Raw genomic sequence first — 12,057 nt, 5'->3', positions numbered from 1 at the left:
GGCTGAGAAAACTGACAGGGAGCACTGACAAAGAGTTAGACAAGCCTGCAGAATTGATTGGGTGGTCTTGAAGTCCTTCTCAGTTTGGCCAGTTTTGGAACCAATAGCCTTGGAGGTATAACAGCGCTCATTGACACTTGAACACACATTTATGTCCTGATGAGAAATGACAACTGACAGCATCAACCTAAAGGCTGTGTTGAACTTCAGTATGGCTGAAAGAAAACATGCACAACAGTTGGTAAAAACAAGAGCAGCCTCCAGAATTGTTTCATTGCATTGGCTTAGTGCTAAAATGGCCTCAAGTGCAGGAGTTGTGCAATCACTAAAGGCAACCATAGCCTTATACACACAGCCAAAAAGTCTAAATCCTCTAAGCACAGTGAACATTGTTGAAAATATGTTTTAGTCCTTTAAGTTCTTTCACTGTCAAAAAGACGACAGCAGGCGTTGTAAACGTCCTTTGTTGTTACGCACCATTTCAGTGTCATAGCGTCATTTTTTGCTGAAGTGTTCAATTCTCTGGGTTTATCAGTCCTCATTATAAACTCACAAGGGCAAGGCTTCTAATATAGTGGCAAACAGTGCAATTACCTCTGATCTTGAATAACTATCAACAGCTGCTGCAGCTGCCACACCTAGCCAAGGGTGCATCTCAACAGTTTAAAGTGGCTTCCTCTCCTTGCCTCATTTCATCCATCTGCACTAATTTCTTCTGCTCATTATGAAGACTATTGTATAGTCCATTGACAGCTTTTGTTGTGTGTTTACTGTTGACGCCTACTATCAGTTTACTGACTGGGTGTGTTCAACTAAGGAGTTTAACGGAGCATTTTGTCTTATAGCAGTAATCGGTTGACTTTTATCGCAATTGAAGAATACTTGACTGTCATTTAGATCCCAGAAAGAATAACCAGATGCTTTCTACTGGATTTACTGGGTCGTAATGTTCTTGAGTTATTATTTGCCTTCTGTTGAATCCAGTGTGATGGGCCACCAGATACAGCGTTAACCGTGCTTTATAGATGGATGAGGGCTGGCCTCCTTAGGACGACACAGTGAATTTGAACACTATGTCATAATGGCTTGGAAGAAATAAGGAGTGGAAAGTGTGCAACTTCTGCCAAGACATTTCTTGCATTGTGTTTGGCTGCTATGGAAGGGGTCAATGAAAGCAGCTGAGCATTATATTTCCTTTCTCTGTGATCTAGGGACATAAAGGATCATATTCTATATACCATTTAAATCAACCAAAGCCTTGTGTCTATAGGTTGTTTGTTCTGAGTTATTTGGTTAATACATGGTCATATTTGGTATATATTTATTCCTCAGTTTGAGGATTCAAGTGAACAATTGTTTTATTTGGTCCAAATGTCCCCCTATATCCCTCCCACTATATGCCCAAAACACAATTATGTAATGTATAATTAATACTGGCACGCCTTTCCTCCAGCCCTTCCAAATTTCCTGCAGATTAGATGATGTCTAATATTTTCCTAGATAGCTCACTCCATTTGTAGATGTGACATAATTCAACATATGAACATCTGGATGCTGTTAGCCGCGAAACACATTTATTAATTGTTTTCTATGATTGAGGCAGGGAGGTACAGTCTGTGCACTGTTAATAAATGGTGCATAGTTGGTGAACCCAGTGACTCCAACATCCTTAACAACATTAGGAGCAAGGTATTCAAAAAACATATTGCTTCAGTGATGTCTAACCAGCTGGTAAATGTAATGTTTCTCTTTTGTATGCTTTTAGTTTTGAACATTTTTAAAAGAGGCACTGAAATAGGTCCACTAATAATGGCATGTGGATGTCTTCCAGAATGAGTTTGGAACATGACTATGACCCAGCTGGGTGGGATTCGGGAATAAGAGGGTGGCTTTATGAAATGTGAGGTAAGTCTACTAATCTCTTTAGAAGTCTCTGGTGATGTGTTTAAACTATGGGACATTGCCTGCTGGCACCTTGTCATTAGGGGCACCATGAAGTACATCGAAATAGTACATTTCACAGGTCAAGAATTGTATCAATCTGCTTTAAATCAGTGTTTTTCAATCCAAGATTTTGCTCTCGCTGCTTCAAATGTCACAAACAAGCATTGTACTACACTGAGCAAATCAAACATTAGGAACACCTTCCTAATATTGAGTTGCTCCCCCCCTTTTACCCTCAGAGCAGCAAGGTGTTGAAAGCGTTTCACAGGGATGCTGGCCCATGTTGACTCCAATGCTTCCCACAGTTGTCAAGTTGGCTGGATGTCCTTTGGATGGTGGACCATTCTTGATACATGCAGGAAACTGTTGAGCGTGAAAAGCCCAGCAGCATTGCAGTTCTTGACACAAACCAGTGTACCTGGCACCTACTACCATACTCCGTTCCAAGGCACTTAAATCTTTTGTCCTGCCCATTCACCCTCTGATTGGCACACATACACAATACAAGTCTCAATTGTCTCAAGGTTTAGAAATACTTCTTTAATCTGTCTCTTCCCTTTCATGTACAGTGATTGAAGTGGACTTAACAAGTGACATAAGTAAGGGATCATCGCTTTCACTTGGATTCACCTGGTCAGGTCTATGTCATGGAAAGAGCATGTTTTGTATACTCAGTGTATGTGTGCATAACAACAAATCATAAAAAAGACACAATTTGAAAAAATTACTTAAAGGATTCAACGTTTACTTCATAAATTCTAAATGACAATTGGTTACACAGAAATGACAGCTAAATCTGTACTTGCTTATACTGCCTTGCTTTCCAGTCTCCAGTACACTTCTTTTGACCTGAGAGCCTGGCAGTTGCATGTAAAGTCAATAAGTCTGTAATGAAAATGTGATTCCTTCACAAAGGAACACAGAGTGACTCCACTTCAAGTTTTTTAGACCTAACATAAAATACCTTCCTTTGCTACACATATTCAGATTGCTAAATATTTGGATGCGCCTTTAACTATACAAAATCAGACATCTGTACATCAATATGTACTTTCATGAACTTGACTCAATACAAAGCCAACTTTCCATGATTGTCTCCAATCTTCCTCTTATGGACAGACAGAAGGCCTGGTCTATATTACACCTCATCTGGAGGTATAGTAAAGTGTCTGATGTTGCAGGGGAGATTCTGATCCATTGTGTGGACAAGATCCCAGTCACTGGCACAGAACCACACATGCAGATGCCTGCCAACATGTGTGTCTGGGTGTGATAAGACATATAGAGTGTGTTTACATAAAACTCATCCTGTTTTATGGGCAACTCAAAGCATTACATAATTCAACTTGTGCTTGGAATACTTTGACCCATAGACTGCCTATAGACTTGGCATCAATAGTTGAAGTCGTCATGGCCCGGTTCAGAGGCTAACTATCGTTACCCTATGATATTCTTTGGTCAGTTACACAAAATGTAATTTTTTTTTTTTTTAAATGTGACTTCAATAAACCACATTGAACCACAGGAGCAGCAATGACGAAAACATTTTTAAACATTTTTTCGGGAAGGCCAAGGATATATACGTCATAACATTTTGAGATGAAATACAACATTGTAAACCCAACTATATAACATTAACCATTGATAGTGCTGATTCTGAGGAATTTGGCATAATTGTGAGGACTCGTATGTACACATTTATTGTAATTTATTCGTAATGATTATTTCGTTCACCACAGCAATCATACTCTGCAAAATAGTTATCCAACACTGAATGGACAATAAAAAGACAAAAAGTAAGACATATTTATACACGCTATATGTATAAAACATTTTAGGAATGCTATAAACTAACCAAGACCCATCATATGAATCAAACTGTCACATGGATGAACAAATTACTTAAACCACTGGAATGTAATTGCTCTCCAATAACATTCTGTTTTTAATTAAAGGCACATTTAAGGCGTAAAATCATCCTTTATGCTGTCATTAAGAAACGTTGTCCTCGACTTGACAGTAATTGTGCAATGCAGCAGGGCATTGACACCAGAACATATTTGTGATTCTAAGAATCCTTCCGCTGCTCATAATAACTTGTTTGTCAGTGAAAAACAAATATTGCATGTGGAAAATTCAGACTGATACATTATTGGAATGTCATTTGGAGACATCTCTTAATACCTCAGCCATCTCTCAAGAGCCTCAGTTCATTTTTTAAAACAGGCAACCATCCAACACTTGGCTTTACTTTGTTACGATGATATCGATCCATTCTCTGTTGGTTGTAGAATGGACAGATGGGCTTAGCCCTTATTGCCATGACAAGGTAACTGTGTTTTGTGCAGACCTGACCAGCTATGGACAACATAGATCTGTCTATAAGGAAAGCTGTCCATCAGGTGATATCCGTGGAACCTCAAGTACAACTTCTCTTTGTACTCTTGACCTACATGTGTACATGGGTCACTGTAAACAAATAGCTGACAAGTGTGTGAGCCACACAGATATCCTGGGTGGCAGTAGAATGAGGGGACAGTTGTGATTCCTGTTGATCTTCCTTGTACTAGTACTAGTCAACCCCTGCCCTCCCAATCACTGCTGAGGATTTACAAAGAGGGGCGTGGTGGTGGGCGGGCAGGGGGTGGGGGTAGGGGGCCTTGTCCTGGAGGAGGGGCCTGAGCGGGTGGGGGCAGGGAGCTGGTTGGGGATGCAGGGTGTGGAGGGGAAGGGGGGCACATAGGAGGAGGGGGTATATGCAGAGTGGTTGGAGGGAGGGCTGGAGTTGGAGGAGGAGTGTAAGGTGGGGGTGTGATGGTAGGAGGTGGAGTAATGGGAGGAAGAGGAGTGGTAGAAAAAGGAGGGGGTTTTGAGGGCAGTGGAGGCAGTGTGGAGGTGGAGGATGGAGAGGGGGAGGCTGGGGGGCTGCCGGTGGGAAGGGGGAGTTTTCCTTGGGGAGGTGGTGGGTTGCAGCCTCTTGGAGGGGTGTAGATGGGGGCTGAGTGATGGTTGTAGTGGGGGTAGCGAGGAGGATTGGACTTGACCCGGGTGAAGTTCATGCATCGGCCCTGAAATGTAAGAGAGAGACAAGGTTAGAATAACACAATGTATTATTTCTGAATCCACTGGTCAGTTGTAGAGGTGGTGTGGTTCAAAGTAAAAAGCAATACATGTATACATTCTCCAGTCTCTATTCACATCTAAGAGACACAGATCTCATGATAAACATTAGGAAAGTCAGTCACATTGATGTTTCACATACACCAGTGAGGATATTTTATTTTATGCTATTGTATTGCTTTGTCAGTTGTGCTGGTCAGTTGAATTAGCTGGAGGCATAAAAATGTATCTTGCTTCGAACTGTTACAAACTGAATGGATTGATTGCTACAACACATGTTCCTACAGCATGGCAACCTTTTTAAGAGAGTGTGTGCGCACTGTCCACCATCGACATTTCTATTTCAAAATGACTGGGTTAGGGAGACCAACACACATGCTGTGATTTCCCATCATGATTCATGTCTGCATAGTGTCAGTGCCAAATCCAAAGAAAAATCCTTGCTGCAAAACTTTTACTCAAAAGAAGATGTTTGAGATGCCATCCCAAACAATATCAATGCAAAGAACAGAGAGTACATAGGCCTATGCTTTAAGATTCATGTAGTTTCAAGTTTATTACTCGTATGTACGGGATACACATGGTAGACAGCTTCCAACAACATGCTTACTTGCAGGTTCCTTCAGAACAATGCAACAACAATAAGAAATAAGAAAAGATAAGAATACGAACATAAAGTAAATTGCAATAGAATAGAATAATAGATTTTAGCATAAGTATAACGTATGAAGGCACAATTCAGAGTTCCAAATGTAGGGGTGGGGGGGGCAAGTGTATAAATTGAGCAGTGTAATAAAAGTCTTGTAGCAACAGCTGTGATGTGTGTGAAGCATGAATTGAAGCAAAAAATGTATACGCAACATGCAACAATTTCAAAGACTTTACTGAGTTACAGTTCATATAAGGAAATCAGTCAATTGAAATAAATTCATTAGGCCCTAATCTATGGATTTCACATGACTGGAAATACCGATACGCATCTGTTGGTCACAAATACCTTTAAAAAAGGTAGGGATTAGAAAACCAGTCAGTATCTGGTGTGACCACCATTTGCCTCATGCAGGGCGACACATCTCCTTTGCATAGAGTTGATCAGGCCATTGATTGTGGCCTGTGGAATGTTGTCCCACTCCTCTTCAATGGCTGTGCAAAAATTATGCTGGAACACACTGTCGTACAAGTCGATCCAGAGCACCCCAAATGCTCAATGGGTGACATGTCTGGTGAGTATGCAAGCCAGCCGGAAGAACTGGGACATTTTCAGCATCCAGGAAATGTGTACAGATCCTTGCAACATTATCAACAACATTATCATGCTGAAACATGAGGGGATGGTGGTGGATGAATGGCACAACAATGGGCCTCAGGATCTCATCAAGGTAAATCATCAAGGTAACTCTGTGCATTCAAATTGCCATCGATAAAATTAGCTTATGAGTTTAAAATAGCTTATGTCTGCCCGTACTATAACCCCTCTGCCACCATGAAGCACTCTGTTCACAATGTTGATATCAGACCACTCTCCCACACGACGCCATACGTCTGCCATCTGCCTGGTACAGATGAAACCGAGATTCAACTGTGAAAAGCACAATTATATGCATATTCTAGATTCTAAGCCTGATAAATAGGCAGTTTAATTTGGGTACGTTTTTCATCCAAACATCAAAATACTGCCCCCTACACGCAATAACTAGTTTTTCAACCACTCCACAAATGTCTTGTTAACAAACTATAGTTTTGGCAATCTACTTTGTGCATGACACAAGTCATTTTTCCAACAATTGTTTACAGACAGATTATTTCACTGATAATTCCCTGTATCACAATTCCAGTGGGTCAGAAGTTTACATACACTAAGTTGACTGTGCCTTTAAACAGCTTGGAAAATTCCAGAAAATTATGTCATGGCTTTAGAAGCTTCTGATAGGCTAATTTACATTATTTGAGTCGATTGGAGGTGTACCTGTGGATGTATTTCAAGGCCTACCTTCAAACTCAGTGCCTCTTTGCTTGCTATCATGGGAAAATCAAAAGAAATCAGCCAAGATTGTAGACCTCAAAGTCTGGTTCATCCTTGGGAGCAATTTCCAAACACCTGAAGGTACCACATTCATCTGCATAAACAATTGTACGCAAATATACACCATGGAACCACGCAGCCGTCATACTGCTCAGAAAGGAAATGCGTTCTGTCTCCTAGAGATGAACGTACTTGGTGCGAAAAGTGCAAATCAATCCCAGAACATCAGCAAAGGACCTTGTGAAGATGCTGGTGGAAACAGGTACAAAAGTTACCACAGTAAAACAAGTCCTATATCAACATAACCTGAAAGGCCGCTTAGCAAGGAAGAAGCCACTGCTCCAAAACCGCCATAAAAAAGCCAGACTACTGTTTGCACATGGGGACAAATATCGTAGTTTTTGGAGAAATGTCCTCTGGTCTGATGAAACAAAAATAGAACTGTTTGGCCATATTGACCATCGTTATGTTTGGAGGAAAAAGGGGGAAGCTTGCAAGCCGAAGAACACCATCCCAACCGTGAAGCACAGGGGTGGCAGCATCATGTTGTGGGGGGTGCTTTGCTGCAGGAGGGACTGGTGCACTTCACAAAATAGATGGCATCATGAGGATGGCCAATTGTGTGGATATATTGAAGCAACATCTCAAGACATCAGTCAGGAAGTTAAGTATTGGTCGCAAATGGGTCTTCCAAATGGACAATGACCCTAAGCATACTTCCAAAGTTCTGTCAAAATGGCTTAAGGACAACAAAGTCAAGGTATTGGAGTGGCCATCACAAAGCCCTGATCTCATTCCTATAGGGAATTTGTGGGCAGAACTGAAAAAGCGTGTGAGAGCAAGGAGGCCTACAAACCTGACTCAATTCACCCAACTTATTGTGGGAAGCTTGTGGAAGACTGCCCAAAACATTTGACCCAAGTTAAACAATTTAAAGACAATGCTACCAAATACTAATTGAGTGAATGTAAACTTCTGACCCACTGAGAATGTGACAATACTATACTACTAATAATAAAAGCTGAAATAAATCATTCTCTCTACTATTATTCTGACATTTCACATTCTTAAAATAAAGTGGTGGTTCTAACTGACCTAAAACAGGGAATTTTAACTAGGATTAAATGACAGGAATTGTCAAACTGAGTTTAAATGTATTTGGCTAAGGTGTATGTAAACTTCCGACTTCAATTGTAGGACTCCAGGTCGGGTTAACAGGAGCTTGCAATGTTTTCAACTTAGGTCCACCTGGAATTGTTTATGAGAAAACATACCCCTCTCTCTCTGACTCTTACCAGAAGCCGCCATTCGATCCATTCAAAATATGGAGAAGCCATCTGGTTGAATAGCAGAGCCGATTGTATTGTCCGTAAGCCATGGCTCAGTAAAAACAAAGTCCCAGCATTCCCTGATGTCCCTCTGCAATTGAAGCCATGCTGTGAGTTCACAAAGTTTATTTTCCAGCAATTGGACATTAGCCATCAGGATACTAGGAGGAGGAGGCAGTTTAGTTTGGATGTATTTATGCATTTATATTCCAAACAATAGCCAGTGTTTTGGAACACTGGCTTATGTTTTGGAATATTAAACAATAACCCTACGTACAAGCTTTGCATTCTGTGCGAGCTTTGCTCTGGTCAGGATTATTGTCAGTGACAATATTGCGTGTATGCCCTTTTTTGTGCTTAAATCGGTTAAGCTGTCTACCCACCTCTCTCCTTGCAATCCAACTACAGTGGATGGGTTACCAGTTGTCTGGGTCTATTTTAGTCCCTGTGGAGCAGCCTGAGAGAGGACTGAAGTGAGAGAGCATGAGGAGCCTCATCCTGTAGGAACATTGAGGCAGGCTGGTGAGACCTTTACTGACTGCTGTGGTTGAACCACTAATTCAAATCAACACTCCTGTTCCCATGACTCACGTAGCAGAGCAGATTTTTATTTTACTACTTGACAAATTGTACATTTATGAAAGACTACCTGAAATGAATACAAATAGGTTTTACTTCTTGAGTTCAGCTCTCTGACTTCAAAGCACAAACTAAGACATCAAACAATGAATACCAAATGTGGATGAAATATCTACCGCTGTGTGCCACCACACCATTATGTTTTCTTTGTGTCTTAAATTGAAAACAGTACAGCTCCTCATTAGAGCCCCAACCAATGTGAATGGACAAAGCCATTGATCATGTGACACCATTCATTCCTATGTGAAGACTCAATAGCACATTGAAGCCAAATGAAGTTGGTTAAGATGGCATCTCAAGGATACATAACATGCTCAGTTTGAGCTAATCCAGGAAGTGATGTTGCAGGCTAGCTCAGTGCTCCCCCCTCTTATTGAATAACTCTAGTTGAAGGCCAACCAGGGTCCTCAGTCTGCCATTGGCAACTAAATTGTCCTTATAACTTATTCTGTGTGTGATTTTAAAATTGGTCCAAGGACATACATCTGGTATATTAGAAGCAATTATTGGTACCATGATTGTCTTCTAAAAATGTTGTTGTTTACACGGAGATTTACATTTTTCCATGAACTGGGGATCCTGTTTTCTGCAGTTCTGCACTTGGCCTTGAACTTCCGTGGCTTCAGTGAGAGGGGGCAGTTGTTCTCTCCTGGCACCAACACAGGGGCAGAGGAGAGGAAGCAGGGGCTCAGCTCTCTCCCCACTAGCCCTGTCAGTGCACTGGAACATTGGATAAAGGGAATCGGACTAAGTATGTGATGTTTAGTGGGAGTATTGCTGGAATCCTGGCCAGATTCTTTCCCTCCCACAGCTGCATTGGTTTGGAGGAAACTATAAAAACAATGCCTTAATTTGAGATCTTAATTGCAACCAGAGCAGGCTTGTTTACTGAGAGTCAACAAGAACACTAGAGAGCTCTCTGCGTACTAATGAACTAACAGCTTTATGGAGACGAGGTTTCACTCCTACTCTTAATTATGTACGGCTTAGTTGTTATTAATGTCAGCAGTCATTTACAGTGTGATAGGCATTAGAATAGAGTATGCTAGTTTTTATTTTTGCTTTTTAAGTCTTATTTCCCCTCATGTGCTGGCAAAGGTAAATTCATGACAGCATTCCAAGTTCTGATGTCTCTATAATTTCCACTGTCTCTATTCATCATCTTACAGTGGGGTGTGCAGACCAATGGAGCTGCAGTAAGCTGTTGTACCTAAGAATAAAAAGCCTCATTGGACATTTTGTGTTCAGTCAGTGCAACAGGCCTTTCATGTGCTCCCCGCAAGGGCACCATGCTTCCCCTCGCCCTGCTGTGTACTTTACTGTAATATCTTCACATTCGCATCAACAAGTTACACAATTAACCACATAGCTTTATGTACAAGGAAAAACTAATAAATCAGCCACATTGGAAAATGCTAAAATCTTTGGATAATTATTTGTTTGAGCCCATCCCTCAGATGACATGACTGAAGAACTTTGCTGACAATGCACTTTAGCTCCATCCACCCTGAATAGCTACACATTAATTCAGGTTGAACTTCCTGTGAAGGAGGAAGTAGAGTCGACTGAATCAATCTTCCTCTCTGTTCACATTCTCCTCAGCACAGCCCAGTCGAACCTGACCACAGCTCCAGTGGAGGCTTCTGAGGGGAGGACGGCTCATAATAATGTCTGGAACTGAGCAAATGGAATGGAATCAGACACATGGAAAACATGTATTTGATGTATTTGATACCATTCCAATAACTCCGCTCCAGCCATTACCACGAGGCCGTCCTACCCAATTAAGGTGCCACCAACAACCTACGTATGCACAGCTCTCAACGCAGCCTGTAACTCTCAACGCAGCCTGTAACTCTCAACGCAGCCATTAACTCTTAACTCTCAACGCAGCCATTAACTCTCAACGCAGCCTGTAACTCTCAACGCAGCCTGTAACTCTCAACGCAGCCATTAACTCTCAACGCAGCCATTAACTCTCAACGCAGCCTGTAACTCTCAACGCAGCCTGTATCTCTCAACGCAGCCTGTAACTCTCAACGCAGCCTGTAACTCTCAACGCAGCCTGTAACTCTCAACGCAGCCTGTAACACTCAACGCAGCCTGTAACACTCAACGCAGCCTGTAACTCTCAACGCAGCCATTAACTCTCAACGCAGCCATTAACTCTTAACTCTCAACGCAGCCATTAACTCTCAACGCAGCTATTAACTCTCAACGCAGCCATTAACTCTCAACGCAGCCATTAACTCTCAACGCAGCCTGTAACTCTCAACACAGCCTGTAACTCTCAACGCAGCCTGTAACTCTCAACGCAGCCTGTAACCCTCAACGCAGCCTGTAACTCTCAACGCAGCCTGTAACTCTCAACGCAGCCTGTAACTCTCAACGCAACCTGTAACTCTCAACACAGCCTGTAACTCTCAACGCAGCCTGTAACTCTCAACGCAGCCTGTAACTCTCAACGCAGCCTGTAACTCTCAACACAGCCTGTAACTCTCAACACAGCCTGTAACTCTCAACACAGCCTGTAACTCTCAACACAGCCTGTAACTCTCGGGGGGGTTTCTAAAGTAATGGGTGCCAGCTCACTACTACTGTAGTTTTCCCAGCAGTCCTCTCTTTCTACAGTATGTGTGTTTTATTACTGGCAGCTGTGCTCATTTATGTTGCTACATTTTCTTTTGCTTCAAAATGTACTCATCATGCAAAGCCTGATTCATGCGTCACCAAATAAAAACACAGACTGGCTTTATGGAGGAGGAGGAGGAGGGAGTGATGGAGTTTCTAATGGAATAATGGACTGTACCCCTTAGCAAATTACAAGAAAAAATGTTAACACAATATTTTTTTTGCTTGGATTTCATAGTTCCCTATTGAAGTATAACTTATTTAAAAATCTTATTGTTTAATAGTTGAAAGTCACAACATCTGATAGATTGGCCAATGAACATCATGTGGCAATATAATAGTATAGCTACAGTATGTTTTAGAGACTTCTGT

The 12,057-nt window shown here is 41.6% G+C and overlaps 1 protein-coding gene across 1 annotated transcript in view; it reads right to left on the bottom strand.

The window, feature by feature from the left end:
* Positions 1–2,469: 2,469 nt before the first annotated feature.
* The window catches only part of LOC139410898 (anthrax toxin receptor 1-like), a 55,491-nt gene continuing 45,903 nt past the window's right edge, over positions 2,470–12,057 (bottom strand). Inside the window, exon 18 of the mRNA XM_071156552.1 lies at positions 2,470–5,012. Coding sequence (XP_071012653.1) covers positions 4,554–5,012 — 459 coding nt within the window. The 3' untranslated portion in view covers positions 2,470–4,553. The remainder of the gene's footprint in view (positions 5,013–12,057) is intronic.

The sequence above is a fragment of the Oncorhynchus clarkii genome, chromosome 6, assembly GCF_045791955.1.
Source record: "Oncorhynchus clarkii lewisi isolate Uvic-CL-2024 chromosome 6, UVic_Ocla_1.0, whole genome shotgun sequence".
Taxonomy (NCBI): domain Eukaryota; kingdom Metazoa; phylum Chordata; class Actinopteri; order Salmoniformes; family Salmonidae; genus Oncorhynchus; species Oncorhynchus clarkii.
Note: the sequence above shows the minus strand (reverse complement) of the source record. Positions and strands in the feature narration are given on the sequence as shown.